This window comes from Squalius cephalus (assembly GCF_949319135.1).
Source record: "Squalius cephalus genome assembly, chromosome: 21".
NCBI classification, from domain to species: Eukaryota; Metazoa; Chordata; class Actinopteri; order Cypriniformes; family Leuciscidae; genus Squalius; species Squalius cephalus.
Genome location: NC_137142.1, coordinates 15407838 through 15430436, shown reverse-complemented (window position 1 = coordinate 15430436; position 22599 = coordinate 15407838). Strand labels below are relative to the sequence as shown.

General features: G+C 37.6%; 2 protein-coding genes across 5 annotated transcripts in view; both read right to left on the bottom strand.

Moving 5' to 3' along the window:
- Positions 1-130: 130 nt before the first annotated feature.
- pygl (phosphorylase, glycogen, liver) lies at positions 131-8827 on the bottom strand. The gene is made up of 20 exons (XM_079856390.1): positions 8477-8827; positions 7743-7844; positions 7591-7669; positions 7328-7431; positions 6221-6355; positions 6014-6125; positions 5581-5663; positions 5273-5410; positions 5091-5183; positions 4410-4556; positions 4122-4285; positions 3926-4040; positions 3727-3828; positions 2595-2742; positions 2370-2428; positions 1757-1898; positions 1463-1670; positions 1207-1341; positions 1060-1126; positions 131-490 (listed from the first exon to the last, which is right to left on the bottom strand). The coding sequence occupies exons 1-20, from the start codon at positions 8717-8719 to the stop codon at positions 302-304; spliced, it is 2565 nt and encodes an 854-aa protein (XP_079712516.1). The 5' UTR covers positions 8720-8827; the 3' UTR covers positions 131-301.
- Positions 8828-9986: 1159 nt separating this feature from the next.
- The window catches only part of trim9 (tripartite motif containing 9), a 29352-nt gene continuing 16739 nt past the window's right edge, over positions 9987-22599 (bottom strand). Inside the window, exons 7-12 of one of the 4 annotated variants that reach the window (XM_079856049.1) lie at positions 19174-19312; positions 15958-15996; positions 15393-15696; positions 14966-15070; positions 11591-11753; positions 9987-10785 (exon numbers count right to left, since the gene is read on the bottom strand). In XM_079856049.1, coding sequence (XP_079712175.1) covers positions 10708-10785; positions 11591-11753; positions 14966-15070; positions 15393-15696; positions 15958-15996; positions 19174-19312 — 828 coding nt within the window. In that variant the 3' untranslated portion in view covers positions 9987-10707. The remainder of the gene's footprint in view (positions 10786-11590; positions 11754-14965; positions 15071-15392; positions 15697-15957; positions 15997-19173; positions 19313-22599) is intronic. The other 3 variants (XM_079856051.1, XM_079856050.1, XM_079856052.1) reach the window with 3 other exon arrangements.

The following is a 22599-nucleotide window of genomic DNA, read 5'->3' as shown; positions in this document are numbered from 1 at the left end:
GTGCTTTTCTTGACACTCAATGCGTTTTACACATTTGGAGGGAGAAATCTCCTCAACCACCACCAATATACCTAAAATCAATATATTGACTGATAGCTACAGTACTACATGAATAATTTGACTTCAATGTTGAATTAAAACATAATTTTTATTTTAGCTCTTTGCTAGTACAATCCATTCATTTAGAAAGGCATGCGTGAACATTTAAAAACTGAAAGCAAAACTGGAAAATGTATTCATACCAAGTAATTCAATTAACTTCTAACAAGTCTTCTTAGATTCTATAACTGCACTGACGTGTTCAAATCTTGCGCAAAGCGCGTGCGGTTTCCTCCAGAGCTTCACGTGGTTCACTGGGAGGAGGGATCTTCAGGTCAGTGGGCTCCACTCCCCAGATCTCAGTGGCGTAGTCTGTAATGGTGCGGTCGCTCGAAAACTTTCCAGAGGCCGCAATGTTCTTAATTACCACCCGAGTCCACTCTCTCGGATCCTGTAGACACAGACGGAGAAATATGGACCAGTTTAATTGAGTCTTTTTGTCATTTTCTGGAGCTTGACATCCATGGTCACTTTGACCTGGTGCTACATAGAAATTAGCTGTGTAATGATTCTTAAATCAAAATTTTGCCTTTTTGCATTTTCATTCAAATTCATTAAATTAATTCAAACTGAACATACATTATAAAACTGACCCAAGGTCAGCTAAAACAGCCTCTTACAGTGGTTCTAAACTTAAAGGCCCCCCATCGTCCACAAAAACATTCAAAGGCCTCATGAGTTCAACAGATCAACACCCTCTAGCAGCGAACCATCACAATTCAAAAATTCAAAACCAATGTTCGAAACAGTGATGTAACAAAGCCTTGTTTCATTCCATTACGTGACCTGGCCAGTTTGATACGTGCTCCGAACCGCTGATTCAAAACAAAAGATTCTCAAAAGTTTTGAAGCTTCATTAAGCAGTGTTCAAAAGCCGCCATAACTTATTAAATGAATGTTGAGCATTAAATGTATCTCTGACATGTATGTTAGGCAGTAAATGTGTGTGATAATGTTCACCTTATACAGAGCGCTGACTTTCTCTTGACACTTGACATAAGACTCGTAGTCTGCGAAAACCTTAAACCTGGAGAAAAAATTCGGAGTGATGAGAGAGTAATGTAGGAATTTAAAAAAAGAAAGTGTGTGTCTGCATGTGCGTTTTACCGATCATGATAGAACAGCATGTTGATGATGTCGCTGAACATCTCAGGCTGTTTCGGTGAAAAATAGCCACTTTTAATCTGATTTATGGCCTGTTTCAGCTCCGGAAGATTCTCATAATATTGTAATGCATCATAGCTGCGCACACACACACACACACACAAAGGAATGGTTAATGTCTTCACACAAGCACAAAGATTGAATGACATTTACTCAGCATCCATTTCCATCGATTTAATCTCTCCGTCTCATCCTCTACCCTTCTTTATCCATCTCTGCTACATCTTCCACCCTCATGCCAAAGATGAAGAGGTTTTCTTCTCCGGCTTCTTCTGCCATTTCCACGTTGGCACCATCCATTGTGCCAATGGTCAGCGCCCCATTCAGCATGAACTTCATGTTTCCGGTTCCGGACGCCTCCGTCCCCGCGGTGGAGATCTGCTCCGACAGGTCTGTAGCTGGGATCACTGCACATAAAACACAGATGAACAGGAATTTATGCATTAATACACAGAAAATACCATACCCAGTTTAGTTATTAAACCGTAGTTACCTTTCTCTGCCAGTGACACTCTGTAGTTCTCCAGGTAAATGACCTTCAGTTTATGGCCAATCACAGGATCGTTATTGACGACATCAGCGACAGTGGTGATCAACTTAATGATCATCTTTGCCATGTGATATCCAGGAGCAGCCTGCAGAAACAAACATAATAAAACTTGTCATTCAAACGTGTTTTATTTTATTTTGAAATAACTTTTATTTAGCAAGGATGCACTAAATTGATCAAAAGTGATAATTTATAATGTTACAAAAGAATTATATTTGAAATAAATGCTGTTCTTTTGAACTTTTTATTTATCAAAAAAATCTTTAAATAATGTATTTTGGTTTTCCACAAAAATATTAAGCAGCACAACTGTTTTCACAGTTGCACCAAATCAGCATATCAGAATGATTTCTGAAGGATCATGTGACACTGAAGACTGGAATAATGATGCTGAAAATTCAGCTTTACAATCACAGGAATATTACATTTTAAAATATATTCAAATAGAACACTATTCTAATAATATTTCACAATATTACTGTCACTTTTTGAATGGTAGTGTACATATTGCAAATCAGTGCATGTGAGTGTGTTTGGAAAAGGTTGTTTGTTTTACCTTGCCCCCGATAATCACAGTCCGTGGCACAAACGGTTTAGTGGGGCTCCTCTTGATTCCTGTGTGTGAAACGGTTGAAAAATTCTTTAATATCTTCGGCAAAGAGTTTAATAATAATTAAACTCTGAATAAGAGTTTCTGAATAATGGCAGAATTTCATTGTTTACTTCTACATGGGAGAATGCTTATCGAAAAACATCCCAAAAAAATTGTGTGTGTACATACGGTTGTACATGGTGATGACGTGGAGGCAATTGAGAAGTTGTCGTTTGTATTCATGTATTCTTTTCACATGGACGTCAAACATGGATGCGGGATTTACGTCCACGTTGTACTCCTTCTCTAAATACTGTGCAAACTTCAGCTTGTTATCCTACACACAGAAACATGTGAAAAAATTAACTGCAACTGACTTTGAATTGAAATTACCACATTTTAAGAATGATACCATTAAGAATAAGAATGAGTCAGTAATACATTTATATAAAGACTGTCAAAAAAATGTCCAAAAAATGTCCAAAACAGCTCATCACTGGGGCAGAAAGAGTACATATCACAGTAAAGTACTAATATGCACTTTTGATGGGTAGCTAAGTGGCCCTAAAGGGTACTGCCCCAGTGATAAGCTGTTAAACTGTCCAACTTGGCCATTCAAATCTGTAAACCCTAACGCTCAAAATAATTAATTGGTTTGAGTAGGACAAACTTAAACTAATTAGTTCAGTCAAATTAACTTTTATGAGTGTTTAGTACTTTCTTTTTCTTTCAAGTTCACAGAACTGATATATTTTAAGTATTCCGTTTCATTGTTTTGAATTTTATGAAATGATTTCTTTTAATTTAGTGGCTGGGATGTCCATTTCCCAGCATGCTTTGCCGATGGCACTCAAAAGGGAGAGTAAATGCTAAAATTAAGTGTAATATAATGGGGTTTTTTTCTTTTTGTGCAAGATTAATGTTAAGTAGTGATTAGTGTTTTGTTATGCTAATTTAGATGAATTTCTGTTAATGTTTGTTTTAGGATAGATACCATCATGGTGACAAGTGGTGCATGCAGCTTGATTTGAGAGCAAATAAAAGCTTTATATTGCTGCACTCATACAGCAAGTGCTACTGTATAACATACTATTGTTAACATGTTAACAAATTAATATATTAGCAAACTAGCTTGTTAAAGCTAGCTAAGTTTATACTAATAAAGTGTTCAAATTGAGATTACATGAAAGTTTAAAGTTTTATGATTTGATTAAGGCAACTGATTGCCTTACAATTTTTGAGTTTTGCCAACTTATTCGGGTTTACAGCGCATGGATAAGATTTACAAATGCATTGATATGAGAGGAGTGTGCGTTTTGACCTGTTTGACTTTGGCTACATCTCGGATGAAGGCGTCATCGTCAACCAGATCATTCAGCTTCTGCAGCTCAGTCAGATCTTTTACATACTCTTCACCGATAGCCTAAAAACGCACACACACACACAAAAAACATATGAAATGAACTGAATTGAAAAAATGTTATAAAAAAGAGAAAACCATATGTGTATGTGTGTCAGACCTCTGCGATAAGATCAGCGAGTCCTGGATTGCAGAGAAGCAGCCAGCGTCGTGGCGTGATGCCGTTGGTTTTATTCTGAAATTTCTCTGGTTCCAGTTCGCTGAAGTCTCGGAATCTATATCATTACATTCAAAATAATCAGCGATGGGATGTAGGATTGTGTGTTTGTGAATGAGTAAGAAAGAGAAAGCCCTACACATCTCTTTTGATGATGTCTGAGTGGATCTCAGCAACTCCATTGACCTTGTGTGAGCCCACGATGCAGAGATGAGCCATGTTCACTCTCTTTCCCTCTCCCTCCTCGATCAGAGACATCCTGCGGATTCGATCCATATCATCTGGAAACAGAGATGCTACATGCTACACACACACACACACACACACACACAAACATACATACAGTACATAAACATTAATGCTAGGTTTACTTGTGTATGTGGGTTTTCAAAAATGGGCAGTCCTCTATTATTTGGAGTGTACTCACATCCAGGTGTGTTTGGTTGATCTTGTATATGATCTGCAGGTGTCGGGGTAAAAGCTTCTCCATCAGTTCGACTGGCCAGCGCTCCAGAGCCTCAGGCAGAACCGTGTGGTTGGTGTACGCAAATGTTTTCTTAGTGATATTCCAGGCCTAGATTCTCACACAGAAGAACTCACTGTGAGTAATCATGTTGCCTTGACAAATGTTTTGGAATTGTACTCAAGCTTATTTGCATTTATTTAGTAAATCTGCCCCAAAATGTCTAAATTTAACTCATCTTAGAGCTTTCAAGCCACTTCATCAAACTGAGCACAGTATTATAGCATCAGTTTAATTTTAGCATTATTTATACACTTGTAATATTTTGAAATAGCTTTTATTTTTATATTTTCAGGGTTCACTTTTACTTTGTTTTAGAAATTGTATTATGTGCTGGTGTCATTTTATCCATTCATTATTCTTAAACTTACTTTATTTAAGCTAGTCAGTTATTCATTAATATCTATATTTTATTTTAGCTTTATTTCAATTATGAAAAGAAAATTTTTAGTACTACATAATTTCTAACGTATTGGACTTCAGTTTGAGTTTTCTCAACATTTGAACAATTAAAACACATGATAAACACATCTGTATGCATGTTGTATGGGCTGTCACAGTGTATCATAAATGTATGAATCTTACTGCATCCCAGTCCAGTTTCTCAATGTCCACAAATATCCTCATCAGCTCAGGAATGGCCATAGCAGGATGAGTATCATTTAGCTGGATGGCAACCTGAAACACAGACATGAAGAATCACACAAATGCATGCAGCGACTGTGAAAGTTCAGTTAGTTAAAACGGTTGTGTGTAGTAAAGCTGACCTTATCAGGGAAGCTGTCAAATGACAACGGTCCAGAGCAGTTTCTCTTCGAGGTCTTGAAGCGGCGAATCACATCTTGTAAAGTTGCTGCCACCACGAAATATTCCTGCTTCAAACGCAGCTCCTTTCCCTCGAAAAACTACAACACACATCAATTGCAAAGTGTTTAAAAAATGTGAGATACATTTCTGACCAGCTTAAACTGGATAAATGAAACCTAATTTTCTGCAAACAATAATGAATGGAGTTTAAACACAGAAAAGCCATTTAAACCTCAATCTGCCTCAAAGAGGGTGAAATAAAACTTACATTGTCATTTGGATAAAGCACGCGGGAAATGTTTTCTGCTAAGTTACGGTCCAAAACTGCCTGGATATAATCACCAACATTAACTGTAAAAAAAAAAATCATCCATCATTGAATTATTACATATAAATTCCAATAACATTAAGTTCACGACCTATTATGCTTCCATTTAAATGATAAAAATGAGGCTTGATTTCATCCGTGCAAGCAGTTTTTTAAATCTATTTTTATATTCTACATTATATCTTGAAAAATTCTGAAGACCTTTGGAATAATATGCATTAACTGCATCATAATAAAACCAAAAAATAGGCTCAATTATGATTTTATATTGATTTTAGTAATAAAAGATTTTCAAGAGTTTGTCTTATAATGAATTATAATTTAAAAAAAGTCAGATAAATTGGATTGGTGACCCATTGTGTGAATGACTCACAGTCTCGGAGATTGAAGTCGTTGGGAGCGCGTGCAGACCACAGGCGCATGGTGTTCACCGTATTATTCATGTAGCCAGGGATTGGCGTGTCGTACGGCATTGCCAGGACCACCTGCACCACAAACATGCATTACAAACCTGGCCAGAGTACCATAATGCTATCTTGTGGGTGTATATGTTCTTGTATGCCTGTAGATGTTTTCAAACCTGTGTGTTAACCCATTTTGGCTCCTTCCCCTCCTCTTCCTCCACATGGCCATAGAAATGCACAGGCAGCATGAACTCAGGACGGGCCTTCTCCCAGGGGTTACCATACCTTAACCAATCATCCGCTTCCTCAACCTACAATGATACAGCGATGATGAAGACGACGCCAGTGTCAATATGCACTGGCGGACACAGTACTCAGATCTAGGTCAGGTTAAAGTTCAGGTGTGTGTGTGTGTATTTTTTACACAAACACACCATTTTCAATGTCCCTTTGTAAACAAATTGAGCCACTGTTTCTTATCAACCTACTACTGCGTGCACAAGATCCTCATTGGTCCATTATTGGTCCACTATTATCAGCTTTGCGGCAAGCTCACATGCAATAGGCCAGTGACCACAAACGCAATGGACTCCTGCCCCATATGCATTGATTTTTATGCAGATGCTGACCTACAAAAAATGTACTGCAAACTACCCACAATTTTGTGTAAATGTAAAATGTATTTTTTTAAACATATATTTGACATAATTAGATTGAAAAAATATATATATTGAAAATATATAAGAAAATAACTAATAAAACTTATACTTGTTTAAATATACAGTATTTTAAATATAAAATTTTATATTTTAGCATTTTTTTGTATTCTTGAATATATTTAAAAATTAATCAGAAGATATATAAAAATATTTGAGAAATTATAAATAACAAACTTATCAAAGTATATTTTGATTTAAATATATTTTTGCTTTTTTATGCATTCTGAAATATTTGTAATAATATTTGATAAAATATATGAGAAAATATAAGTAACTAAAACGTATCAAAAATATATTCATTTAAATATATTTTGGGAATTTCTTGTATTCTGAAATATATTTAGAAATATATATATATAAAATACATAAAAATATAAGAGAGAATATAAATAACTAAAACTTTTAAAAATATATTTATTGAAATATATTTTGGCAATTTCTTGTATTCTAAAAATATAATAATGTATTTTTGCCATATGGGTCAGAACTACTATAACAAACAGTACTAGGAAAGTATCAGAAACTTGTGTATGAGAACTTTTGTCTTCCAGCCATCAAATTCACCTGCCAGCCATCTTTGATTTTCTGGTTGAAGATTCCATACTCATATCGGATCCCATATCCATAAGCAGCCAGACCCAGTGTCGCCATGGAGTCGAGAAAACAAGCTGTGGATAGCTCACACACACACACACACACACACACACACACACACACACACACACACACACACACACACACACAGAGTAAATATCACTATTAACTTAGATCATGTTATTATTAGTATAGTGTGTTAGAGAGAGAGAGAGAGAGAGAGAGCGAGAGACCTGCTAATCTTCCGAGCCCTCCATTGCCTAATCCGGCATCTTCTTCCATCTCTTCAAGATCCTCCATATCCAACCCCAGCTAGAACGAAAAAGAGAGGTTTACAGACAGCCAGACGCACAGATGGATGGATGAGTGTTTTGTTCTCTCTCACCTGGTAGATGGCCTCATCACAGGAGTTCTGCAGACCCAGATTAATCATGGTGTTCTGGAGCGCTCTACCCATGTAGAACTCCAACGACAGGTAATATACACGCTGAAGCACATAGAAACACACATACACACACAAATCAGTCTTTCTAGAGAAACTGCATTCTTGGATTATGCACTGGGTGCACGTTTTGACATTAATTTTCATTACTTTTGTATTGTATAAAATTGTATTAATTTTTATGACTTTTCAGGACTGGGAATCACAATAAATTAAAAATTCCCTAATATATCCAGGTTGGTCATGGCAGTTGGAACCCTGTTATTAATAATCACAAACAACTGGAACTAATACTTTATTTCCATCCATAAAATTTTAATACATGATGTTTTAAAGATTTGTGCGCCTGTCTTGATTAACCTGACTGACAATTTAAACAACCTGCTAATCTTATAATAATTAAAAATGACCAACAACAACAAAAATATTCGAAAACAGATAAAAATCGCATTACCATTTTTCTTGTATTCCAATAAAAGGATACACTTTTAACTTAATACAAGTAAATATTTTTTAATTTCAATATTTCAATATTAATATTAATTTTGCCTATTTCAATAAGTTGGAATCAGTTTTAACTTTGGCAAAATGATAAATAGTCAGTCAAATTAGTCATTAATAATAGTCAAAGGTAGCAAATGACTTTTTATGGGACTTTTTTCTTCTTCCTGACTCACCTTCGGGTCGGCCTCATAGTAGAACTGCTGTGTTCGGATCCAGCGACCCACCAGATGATCCCGCACCGTGTGCGCGAGCGCGAAATAATAATCCCGCGGCGTCGCGACGTTCCTGTCTTTGACCAGCGTGAAGTGCAGGTGCCGGTTGAAGCCCTTCTTGAGCTCCGCCACATTCTCCACACCGACGATCCCTCTGATGCTGATCTGCTTGCGTTTCTCCTGGTCCGTTAGAGGCGTCGCCATCCTGAAGATCACCGGTTACACCGAGCGCAGCGCACGGGGGTCACAAGCCCCATATTTTATAGTGGGAACAGAGGGAGGGACAGAAAGTTTCTCCCTCCCTCTCTCATTGAACTGTTTTTTAACCATGGCAAATATATTGCTGTATTTCAATCAATGACGTGACGCCCATACGGTTCATATTAAAAAAAAAAAAAAGTTTTTTTTTATTTATTTATTTTTATTTATCTTTTTACGTTTTTTACTATTTAACTAATAGTTAAAATCCATAAAATTTAATTAAATTGAATTGGATAATCATTACGTATTTTAACTGAATAATTGAACAATCCTTAATCGGTAATTCAACTGAAATAAGTAAGGATTAGCCTACTCAGTTCAATATCATGAAATTTTACCATTAACCAAATTGCGTAAATCTTTAAAAAAATAAATAAAAAATAAATCTCGAAATATATATAATAGGCATATAACAAATATTAACCATTTATTAAACCACATTACTACTCTGATTAAATAGGCTACATTACCATTAATAAAAAAAAACTGACCATAGCAAATTTGCACACATTTTACACAAACTATTGTCGCAGGGAAATGACAGACAGCTTTTTATTGCACCTAATCCAGTTTATTGAGCATATAACTTTACAGATAACAATTCAGACACAATAATAATAATAATAATAATAATACATTTCTTATAATGGGATTAATTTATTAAAAAATACAATTTACAATGGGTGAAATTTTCCTGTCACGCACCCAAACATTCGGGTTGTTTGTTGAGCATAAACTGCTCAACAAACAGATAAAGTACAGCACCTGCCCCATTTTTTAACCCCACCAGTGGGATTTTAAATATTTTTTTAAATGCAAAAGTACATCCTTTATGGTAAACTTATAGCCAATGCTTCAAGCAGCTACACTGTATGCTGTCTTGTTTAATTTTCTCTCTTTACAGCTCTATTGTTTTATATTGCAATATTTTCTCACATTGAACAAAAGCAGCACCAGTTATTTGTTTAGCATTTGCGTTTAGCTTGTGCACATTTGAGGCAGCAAAGGAGAAATAAAACAGAGAGAGAGAGAGAGAAACAAAAGTGTATTCATTCTCATCTCTCCATAATACGTTATGCAAGGCTGTGGAAATGCCAGTGTGTTTGTGTGCATGTGCTTGTGTCCCAATTAGTGTTTTCTATTCTGTTCAACAAACAGAAAGCCATTACCTCCTCACTGACACACATTCAGTTCATTCTGGCATTCTCTAATACATCCCAAATGTATGTTTGCTCATCGACTGTGAATGTGGAGAGAAGGTTAGAAATATCTCATTTTGATCGAGGTGTAATAGAGTTCAGGTTTAGGGATCGGGTTTGGTCAGGGTTTATAGTTTGAGTTCCAGGATAGGGTTTAAAATATATATATATGATTAACTGAGGCATAATATGCGCAATGAGGCTGTAATATAAGATATTGTACTCTAGTTTCTGTCCCCATCTGCAGTTAAAATTCCCTTTATATGCAACAGAACGTTTCTATATAATGTAAAATGCATCCTCTAAGGTCTAACACATCAGTAACTTATTTCTAAGCTTAACTTGACACAGAGGATTTTATCATGAAACAACACTCTGTTAAGATCCAGTAAGCTTGGAGTTCACATCCATGAGCACCTTTTCCATAAAAACAACAATGACAACACCAATAATGATGATAATAATAATAATAATATCTAGAAAAAGAGTAAGAAAGAGAGAAAAATGATTCAAGAATTCCAATAATTTACCTCACATACATCAGGGTCAGAGTTAAGGTTAGGGTTAAGTTGACCCTAACAGGTCCATTTACATTTCTGATCTCTCAGACCTTGTTAAAACGTATTAACGACTGTCAACAGCAAATCCCCTGCCAAGTACTCACAGCTGAATCCATGTGCACTTGTCTGTGCGTGTGTGTCTGTATATGAATGTGTATCAGTCAAGGACTCTTCAGCAGACGGAGCCTGCAGCTTCAGACTCTCCAGGTGTATAAAAATCAGGAATAGGCAGCCCAGAATGAAGAGTCACCTATTAAAAGAAATACACACAAAAATAATAAAGATATATCTTACTGCTCATAAAAAAGCCTTTTGGTTCAAGTTTATGATAGTATACGAAAGGCACACCCTAAGTAAAATGTGCTTTTCACAACTGATGTAGTTAACGGAATCAGGACGATGAGGATCAAATATTAGCTTTATTTAATCAACACAAAGAGAATACATAGATGAAGGCACAGATAATTATAACATAAACTACTCACACTACAGACGAGAACTGATAATGAACTGAATGAGACGGAGTGTAAATACACAGCGAAACTAATTGACAGACAGCTGAGTGTAAACAGTAACCAAGGAGACTAGCTAGGATGCAATTAAGACTAAACTGAACTGAAGCACATGAAACAAACACACAGGAATGAAACTAATACAAAACAGGGGATAGGGATAATCCATGGCTAGCTGTGCATTAAACTATTTTATTGCACCTTCCAGCCAATCAGAATCGAGTATTCAGACAGACCATGGTATTAATGTTTTTAATGAACATTGATGGAGCGACATATTTTGTGTGAAAATAAATCATAAAAGTGGTTTGTTTGTTTAAAAATCTTATAAATGTATGAGGTGGCAAGGTGTTTGAAGATGAACAAAAGTAGGCTAATTAACTGACAGAATTTTTGTTTTTAGGTGAACTAACATTTTAAGAGCTAATTACATTTAATAAAAATATCAATATAATACATTTTCATTTAATTTCAAATAACAATTTGCACTTTGCAAGAATAAAGTGTTTTTTTAAGTATGCAAAAGCAGTGAATGAATGTTACCTGAACATTGCGGTTGAGGCTGATAGCTGGGTAGTACATGCCCTCTAGTGTGTTGAAGGCAACGGGTCCCTGTTGCTCATCATTTATCAAAAACAATAGAATCCCACGAGAGAAATCCAGCAGCACACCCACAGTTGCCCCTTTACTTATTCCTCCATCCGTACTAAGAGAGGGAGAAGAGAAAGACAGAATAGATGAAAGATGATGCACTGACCAAATAGTGTGAAAGACCTATTATAGACCCTCTAGTTTTACTTAATAAACACATTCAAAATACAGAAGTGTATTTTATTTTCAACATTTAACATAAATCAATTAGCGATCTAAGCCTGTTAGCCTGCTGTTACCCTTGACCTCTTTCTACTGCATGCGAATAATATGAATTAACAGCAGGTGGCAGTAATGCATCGCGTTTTTTCACTTGTATGTGCGATTTCAGCTGTTTTTATTAGCTTCATTCATTAATTCAATGAAGCATGCACTTTGTAACCAAGGGCAACAGTGAACATTTGCTGAGATGCTTTATCAGCCTTTTTTCCCCCAATAATTTCTTTCAATAATTTCAGAAATTATATTTATGGTTTGGTTCAAACCTAAAATTTAGATTTAATAATAATCAAAAATATTTATCTTCCAAAAAAAAAAAAAAAAAAAAAAAAAGTATATTCATGTAAAAAAAAAAATATTTTTTAAATCTAAGAATTCACTTTGGATAAAACTATAAACAATTTGTTAGTCAATGTTTAATTTAATTTATTTAGTATAAATAAAGACAAACGTAACAAATGTCTTGGTTACAAATGTAACCCTGGTTCCCTGAGAAGGGGAATGAGACACTGCGTCTGAACAAGACACCATGGGGAATGCCTCCAGCGTGACCGCTGTCTGAAGCACGTGCAAACACGCGACAATATCATTGGCCGACGACAGTCTGTGGCATCACTACCAGTGCGACCGTGAGTATAAAAGGACACCTGTAGTGCACATCATTCTCTTCTTTGTCTGAAGCAGACGTAAGCAGGCAAGCCCGAAGCATGGCAACGAGACGCAGTGTATTGTTCCCCTCCTCAGTAAACCAGGGTTACATTTGTAACCGAGACGTTCCCTTTCGAATGGGAACTTTCGTAGTGTGTCTGAACAAGATTCTATGGGGAACAAATGCCCACTACGCCATGCTAAGGGGAAATGTCTAAGTACACGAAAAAGACATATCAGACTTATATGCCCAACTCAGGTGCACCAGCAGTGGAACTGTCAGTAACGAAATTGTCTACGGTCACTACCCAAGTCTCACGCCCTATACAAGGAAAACCCTGGCCTTTTTAAACTTCCTCCCTTCCTCGCAGGGCCAAGCGATAGAGCCCGGTCCGAGGGCAGGACTCAAGGGTCTGGTGTGTCAGCTCTGAATGCTAGACATCACCTTTAAGGGAACCTGGCCTGGGAATACCTAATTCCCTAGCCTGTCACTACCTCTAGAGGGAGCAAGAGAATCCCTGCTCTACCTCTAGGATACCCGACTTAACCCCAAAAACTCACTTATCAAGAGGATCTGCAAAAGCGCTAGCTACTACCACTCAACCTCATTGTCTTATAGAGGTATGATTCCAGGATTTGGACAGTGATCATCTCGGAGAGAAGAGACCCCAACTCGAAAACCCTTAACAGTTGGGGAGGGTCACTCTTCAGAAGAACCTGAAGGCCTGCAGGAAAAAGGGAGTTAGCCGTTTTAGTGTTAACTACAACCAGCTGTTCTCATACCAAGATCTCTAGAGTCAAGACATTTGCCAAAGTCCCATTACAACAAAAAGGGTTTGCAAGTCTGAGCAAAAAATGCTTTCCGTCAATTACCAAGAGATCAGTCTGAGGCTTGTCTAGTAGATATAAAGGTTTCCAAGAATCACACTGAGCTCTTCTCAGGGAGCATAGATACTCTACTTAAAGACCCTCAAGTGGGGGTCCTAATCAACGCTCACCATGAAGACTTCACTATTCAAGGCAAACCCCTCAAACTGCTGTCTTCAGACTAAGATTTGCACTAGGATCTTTACAACAGGAAGGGTTCGCAAATCTGGGCCAAATGCCACATCCCGTCGGGTTCTAGAGATCGGAAGAGCTCTTCTTGGTGAACAGAGGACCCATTCTTAACACCCGAACAAGGAGAGGGTTCTGGTGGGTTTGCAAAGCTGGCGCCAAAGCCATTCTTCGTAAGGGTTCTCGAGATCTGCGCTGTAAGGGATCTTCCTACTTAGTAGACCCCAATATCTGGGGGAGAAAGATTCAACCTTGAGCAATCATCAAGTCTACTGTTTACAGGTACTACTATAGCAATGTAGCTGACAGAGACTGGGAGGGACGCCAATTTTAACTGGAGAGCATCCTCAACTTGTGCACTAGCATTAGTTAGACTAGGCATGCTTCACAGCTTACATTCAGATCCCACATCTGCAGATCCTTCAGCAGATCAGTCTGGTACGCCTACGGCACAGCCACTGTGTGCAGTGCACCCCCGGCCTGGCCCGTTGCCGCATATGCCCTGCCATTCAAACGAGATGTGGTACGCAGCGGCTTGGATGGCAGGGTTTGGAGCCTTCAATGATGATGCCTAACCCACTGAGCGACAGCTGGCTAGCGTCTCTTCAATGGAAGGCATCATCACATATCCGTGCTCGCGCATTCCCCCTACATTCACATAACTAGCATGATGACAGATGAATGCAGGCCGAATATGATTTCTTCCATGATCTCTCACTCTCAACCTCAGCATGGAGATCCAGAAGAAGGCTCAAAGGAACGGGGCGGTTATGTTCAGACAGATATCGCTCGTCCAACCTGCCACAAGCGAACTCCGATCTCTTGCCTCCAAGGGAGATCTAGTCTCTCTGTGGCACGGGTCCTCCTCATATGTGGAGCAGACAGGCTGGGAGGGCTCACCAGCTTCTTCACCCTCCTCAGCCACATCCTGCTCTTCCTGGCTCTTCCGCTATCTGCTGGATTGGATGATACAAGGGATAGCATGTCCTGATCCAGCAATTCTCGTGTCAGCAGCAGAAGAGTGAGAAAGATCCATATTTTCTCAAACTCTTCAGCCAGACTGACTTGCGACCCCTAACATCTCATTCTCCGCTTTGCCTCAGTGTTCGCAGGTCCAGTGCGGCCATTTAGCCCCATCAAGGACTGAACGTGCGTACTCCTCGACCAAGCACATAACGCACAAATCATATGTGTCCTCGGGTGTCAGATACCTCTGACAAGGAGGCACACACTTCCTAAAACGTTAGGCAGTGGAAAACAATTCGCCTAAACACGTTGCAAACAAACGGTTCCTGAAGACAAAGATTATAATGACGTGTACTACAGGCGCCCTTTTATACTCACGGTCGCACTGGTAGTGATGCCACAGACTGTCTTCGGCCAATGATATTGTCGTGTTTTAACACATGCTTCAGACACCGGTCACGCTGGAGGCATTCCCCATAGCGCCTTGTTCAGACGCAGTGCGAATTCCCAATTGAAAGGGAAACAGGTTTACACCATGATTTTCAATTAGATCAATATAAAAATGCACTTTAAATAAATGACACTATAGTTTTACTTTTTTCAGTGTATATCAATGAAGAAATTCAAAAATACAAAAAATACAAAAAAAAAACCAAATTAATTAATTAATTAATTAAATGACACCATCATTTTACTTTTTTCAATGAATAAATTCCAAAATAAAATAAAATAAATAAAATAAAATAAAATAAAATAACATAAAATAATCACAAACATGCACACATAGACAAACATTAATTCATACCGGTTGGTGTGCGAGTTGTTATGCATGAACCAGGAGCGGTTGTTGTCCACATACATGGCCCAGGCTTTATCATCCTTCCCCAGCATCACGTCCTTCATGACATCAGCCCGGGCGATCCCAAATGCAGGATCAGGATGGTTGTCATAGCGATCGATGGTCATCTCCCAGTAGTGCACACCACGAGAGAACCCTGTATTGCCCATGACAACACGGTCGTCGTAACTGTTACACGTCACCGTGAGGTTGTCGTTGGACAATATGATGTCAGGGTGGGCCGATGCAGGGTCAAAGGTGAACCAGGCAACTGCAGAAAAAGCACACACACATACAGTCATGAAGGCTGGTTGAGCTCCGATTTACAGTAAGAATGATAGTCCAGATGAATTTAAGAACACAGAGACACTGCAAATAAATCTCGCAAACACACTCTCTCATTCATACACACACACACACACACACACACACACACACACACACACACACACACACACACACACACACAGAGACAAGAAAGAGTGTATGAGGTTAACATAATCATGATGTTCAGATATTCAGGCATTCATACCTGCTGCCAGAGTTTTACTACCATATGAAGGCAGACTCACTGAAATCAAGAGAAAGGAAGAGATGGAAAAAGAGCGAGAAAAGGTTGGAGAGAAAAAGAAAAGCGGAAGAGGCAGAGATATGCAGAGGAAAGAAAAAGCAGAATGGGTGGAAGGAGAGAAAAAAAGAAAAGTAACAGAATTGGGTACTGAAAGAGAGCAAGGAAAGCAGCTGATCAGGGAAGCTGGACTTATTCAGTGCTCACATGTAAAGAACATTTATAGAGAGTCAATAATGTTAATAGCACATTAACAGTGATGTTAATTTATATTAGTATCAGACATACAATGGTACTCATAAAGACCTCATAACAGTAGACTATCAGGGTGATATCACTGGCACTTTCCATGAATAGGGTAAAACCTAACAGCTAAATATTATATGAGCATTATATGATTAAATGAGATTTTATTTTCTATTTATTTTAAATGAAGATTTTGCAACACTGCAACCAAAATTTGGGGCATGCAGTTTTAACAGCCCGGTCTCACCCCAAAACATCACATACTGACGCGTCTTGACCAAACGGCAATATACGACGAAAAGGGTACCCCTAAAACGTCCATATGAGACGAAGACATAAGCGCACCAGCAGCGCCTCTTAGCGGTACCCTAACGCATACCTAAACCTACCCATAACCCGAATAGTCACATACGGACGTTTTAGGGGTACCCTTTTCGTCGTATATTGCCGTTTGGTCAAGACGCGTCAGTATGTGACGTTTGGGGGTGAGACTGTGTTGGTTTTAAACCATGACTTGTGTTGTTTCATTATTTTCTAGCAAGCAACATTAGAAACTAGAAAAATATAAATCCTGCACACTAAAGTTTGCATCGTCACAAAAATATTTTAATGAGAAATGCTTTGGTCAATCAACCACCCGAAGGCCTACAAATATATAAAAGAGTAGTGTGCAGGATTTATATTTTATAGTCTATATTGTATCTTAATCCAACGCTTGATTTGGGTGTGCGAGGCACAATATATATATATATATATATATTAATTGTAGCAATAAACATTAAGATAAACGTATAAAATAAATATTAAAAATATTAAAATATATTAATATAGTAAAATCTATTCATATAAATATTTATATTAAATATACATATAAAAACAATATTTATAAAATCAACAGCAAAAAAAAGTTAATTTTTAACAATGTTTTTATTTATTTTTGAATATCAATTCATAGATACTGATTTATGATTATGTCAAGAAGGTCAAAAGTGTGACAGGCCAAAAATCCCCATTTTAAGGAGATAAAGGCATTTAAAACTAGCTCACTTTGCATGCTAGGTTAATTTTATGTTAGAAACCAGTTTATCAAATGTATCTGATGGTTTTACAACAAAAATGTAGGCCTCCAAGTCCTTAAAAAGTCACAAGACACCAACTAGTAATATACAGTGAGGAAAATAAGTATTTGAACACTCTGCTATTTTGCAAGTTCTCCCACTTGGAAATCATGGAGGGGTCTGAAATTGTCATCGTAGGTGCATGTCCACTGTGAGAGACATAATCAAAAAAAAAAAATCCAGAAATCACAATATATGATTTTTTAACTATTTATTTGTATGATACAGCTGCAAATAAGTATTTGAACACCTGTCTATCAGCTAGAATTCTGACCCTCAAAGACCTGTGAGTCTGCCTTTAAAATGTCCACCTCCACTCCATTTATTATCCTAAATTAGATGCACCTGTTTGAGGTCGTTAGCTGCATAAAGACACCTGTCCACCCCATACAATCAGTAAGAATCCAACTACTAACATGGCCAAGACCAAAGAGCTGTCCAAAGACACTAGAGACAAAATTGTACACCTCCACAAGGCTGGAAAGGGCTACGGGGAAATTGCCAAGCAGCTTGGTGAAAAACGGTCCACTGTTGGAGCAATCATTAGAAAATGGAAGAAGCTAAACATGACTGTCAATCTCCCTCGGACTGGGGCTCCATGCAAGATCTCACCTCGTGGGGTCTCAATGATCCTAAGAAAGGTGAGAAATCAGCCCAGAACTACACGGGAGGAGCTGGTCAATGACCTGAAAAGAGCTGGGACCACCGTTTCCAAGGTTACTGTTGGTAATACACTAAGACGTCATGGTTTGAAATCATGCATGGCACGGAAGGTTCCCCTGCTTAAACCAGCACATGTCAAGGCCCGTCTTAAGTTTGCCAATGACCATTTGGATGATCCAGAGGAGTCATGGGAGAAAGTCATGTGGTCAGATGAGACCAAAATAGAACTTTTTGGTCATAATTCCACTAAACGTGTTTGGAGGAAGAAGAATGATGAGTACCATCCCAAGAACACCATCCCTACTGTGAAGCATGGGGGTGGTAGCATCATGCTTTGGGGGTGTTTTTCTGCACATGGGACAGGGCGACTGCACTGTATTAAGGAGAGGATGACCGGGGCCATGTATTGCGAGATTTTGGGGAACAACCTCCTTCCCTCAGTTAGAGCATTGAAGATGGGTTGAGGCTGGGTCTTCCAACATGACAATGACCCGAAGCACACAGCCAGGATAACCAAGGAGTGGCTCTGAAAGGAGCATATCAAGGTTCTGGCGTGGCCTAGCCAGTCTCCAGACCTAAACCCAATAGAGAATCTTTGGAGGGAGCTTAAACTCTGTGTTTCTCAGCGACAGCCCAGAAACCTGACTGATCTAGAGAAGATCTGTGTGGAGGAGTGGGCCAAAATCCCTCCTGCAGTGTGTGCAAACCTGGTGAAAAACTACAGGAAACGTTTGACCTCTGTAATTGCAAACAAAGGCTACTGTACCAAATATTAACACTGATTTTCTCAGGTGTTCAAATACTTATTTGCAGCTGTATCATACAAATAAATAGTTAAAAAATCATACATTGTGATTTCTGGATTTTTTTTTTAGATTATGTCTCTCACAGTGGACATGCACCTACGATGACAATTTCAGACCCCTCCATGATTTCTAAGTGGGAGAACTTGCAAAATAGCAGGGTGTTCAAATACTTATTTTCCTCACTGTATATATATATATATATAGAAACTGCCCACTATATTGACATTACTAATACAAATCTGATGTTTTATTTTGCCCTGACATGCTCAAGCTTCCCTGTGCATTAAGAGTGACAGCATAGTCAATAGTAAGGTGTGTGAGTGTATCAGTAATATAACATCTCTTACTTTCTGATGTCTGCATGACAAGCGTTTTGCTGTACTGGCCGACTCCACTGGAGTTAAACGCTTTAACACGGCATTTATAAGTGCTGTTGAAGTGCAGACCGTCCACAGTGCAGATCATCTCTGTACCAACATACACTTCCTGTAGAATACACACTTCAGTTAGTAAACACACGTGGTTAACTATGTCTGAAATAGCAACTAGGGTACACTGTATATCCTCTATGCGGCCTACTATTTTGTAAACAGTATACATGTTTCACATGTCTAATTAAATTCTGAATCAAGAAAAAGATGTTAAAAACCCCTTTGATATTACATTTGGTTTATTGGTAACACTGTAAATGCAAGGGCAGATTGAGTGTACCCAACACAAAGTGCTTTGTTATAAACTACATTATATCAAAGGAATTAGGTCTATTGCTGAAATCGGAATTCTATACTATCAAACTACTCTAACTATTTCAGAACTAGAAGGGTAGTATGCAACTTCAAACTCAGTTCAGCCCAGGTGTTCCATTCATACAGAAAATGTACATATTTTGCATAGTATGCACATTTTCTGTATGCATGGAATCACTTCCTGTAGAATATACCGTTAAGTTCATTTGCTAATTAAGGCTGATGAATATCTTGGGAAAAACACAATGTGATACTGTTGCTAAAAATCTACCCAAAAATGGAGCAAATATAAGAACACATGAACCTGGCTTTCTAAAATAAGAGCTTGGCCTGTTTAGAGGATAGTGTGTGTGTGTGTGTGTGTGTGTGTGTGTGTGTGTGTGTGTGTGTGTGTGTGTGTGTCTACATGTCTGAGGGTATTGTGTAAGTGTGAATGTGTGTGGCAAATCTCAGGAGATTTATTTTGATGATGTACACTACCGTTTGGGATAAGTACACATTTAAAAATAAGAAATTAATACTTTTCCTCAGAGGTGTGTGTGTGTGTGTGTGTGTGTGTGTGTGTGTGTGTGTGTGTGTGTGTGTGTGTGTGTGTGTGTGTGTGTGTGTGTGTGTGTGTCTGTCTAAAATGTAACCCTGACCGTTTTACTTGCCTTTTGTTAAATAATCACTCGTTAGAAAGTAAAATTTAGATATTATGCTTAGTTTGTGCAAATTTCTATGTCATTGTCCATTTTTATTATGTGGGTTTAGGGGGCGCGTAGATCTAGGCTATGTACGGAACGTTGTTTTTTTTTAAAGCGGAAAATGTATTATTTTCAAATATATGCATTTATAGTGTGTATATAAACAAATATATATTTTATAATGGCATAATTATACATATGCATGTACATTTATATGTTTTAATAAGGTGTCAGTGTATTTCATTTGACTTTAACTTTGCCAGCTATAAAAAAATCTAGCATTTCCTCATTTTACCACTGATTTTAGAGACAGTCTGGTGTACGTGTACTGCATTGAGGTGCTACTGGATGCATAGGCCACTGGCTTTGACCACACCCACTCCCCCTCCCTTCTTCTCACAGCCACCACGCCCATTTAAGTTGCATTTTTCAAAAAGATTGTGAGCTAGACTTGAGCTGAAAGAGGGGGGTGTCATGACCCTTTAAGCAGCAAATCAGTATCATGTGGGATAATGTGTCACTGAAGACTGGAGTAATGATGCTGAAAATTCAGCTTTGTCATCACAGGAATAAATTAATTTTTTTTAAAACATATTAAAATAGAAGAGTTACTTGAAATTGTAAAAATAATTCACAATACTGGTTTTACTTTATTTTCAGCAGTCTTGGTGAGCATAGATATCAGATTTATTTTCAATTTCTTTCAAAAACATTTAAAAATCCAACCAACCCCAAACATTTGAATGGTACTGCATGAAACCACAAAATCAGATTAAATGAAATCACAAGTGGCCAATTGTGATCACCTCAGATGAATGTCAGTACCAAGTGTAAACAGCCAACGAGTGACAGTGGTGCATGCATATATGCGTTTGTGATCGTGTAAGTGTGTGTTCGTGGGTGAAGTGGCCCTCTAACATATAAATAGACTTCTGCAGTGAGAGGCATGAATCATCTTTAGACTCAGGCATTTTGTGGCAAATATGAGATGAGACACCATTTTTGTGGACTTGATTTGATGATCTAATGGAAATACATGCGTGTCCCTCGTCACTCAAATGAACATCACTGATTTTGATTGCCCACAGCCAAATGACAAAACCATGTTCAACAATATCACTTTATTAATACAGTACACACTGACAGTGGATGAGTGTGTACTTGTGTGTGCATACACATGAACAATGTTTCTTCTAATGTTTGTTCTTGCTGAGTAAAACCTCTATTGGACAGATCGTTCAGCTAGCCAAGCAGAAACATCACATCTAACAATTATGCATTGTTCACTGTGTCCACTTCGAGAAAGAAAAATAATACTACACTAATAAATAAATAAATAAATGCAATAACATATGGCGTCTGTGGGATTCCATTTGTTTGGAATAGTCATCATTATTACATTTTGCTCGGTGCTGCTATGAACTTGAAATCTCTGTACTGTTTTCTGATGTGGTGCTTTTATCAAAAATGTAATCAGTGCTGTGTATTTCCACACAAGATTTCACACAGCTTCAGTCCTACACTGAAAACTAATGTGTGGAGTTGAAATGCTGGTCATTCAATTTAGCTCCAATTTAAGAAATGCAAGCATTTTTAGCCCCACATATTTTTGCATTCTGCACGGAAGTGCTTTTGTTGTGTGTAGAGAAGAAACATGCCCATTCAAACTCAGAAGGTATTATTATTTATTTTTTTAATTTTGATAATCGTTCTATGGTAAAAAAAAAAAAAAAAAAAAGAGATTGTTTAAATGATTTGGCAGAAATCACGCATTTATATGTATAAATTTGATCAGTCCAACTGAGTTGCAGTCTTTTCTTGCCAATTCTAACCTATATTTACAAGTGAGTAGAGAGTACTTTAATATTTTACATTAAATATTATGAGGGTACATACAAAATAAAAAAATAATGATGTGCATGGATAAATAATTTACAATAAATATAAATATTCCATAAAAAAAAAAAAATTGTCAGTTTTGATTTCATGGTGCCTTTAAGCTAAAACTTGTTTCATCTATCCAGCCTCATATGAATTTTTCATGATCAAGGAAAATGCATGCTGATCACTTGCAGTCAAGTAGAGTATTTAGAGTAACACTTGAAAAACACATATTACATTCAACCAATGATCTACTAAGCTGTTTAAAAAAGTGTTTTTTTAATCCTTGGTCATGTCTTATCTTTTCTAGGGAACAAAGTGAGGTCAGGACAGCCTTTAAAAAATAGGGGCAACACAGAGTGAACACTGCACAGAACACTATTTTGTGGAAATGAATATAATTCTAAGAATGCGATTTGCACAGAAAGTAGTGTATACACTGCGTGTATGTGACACTCAC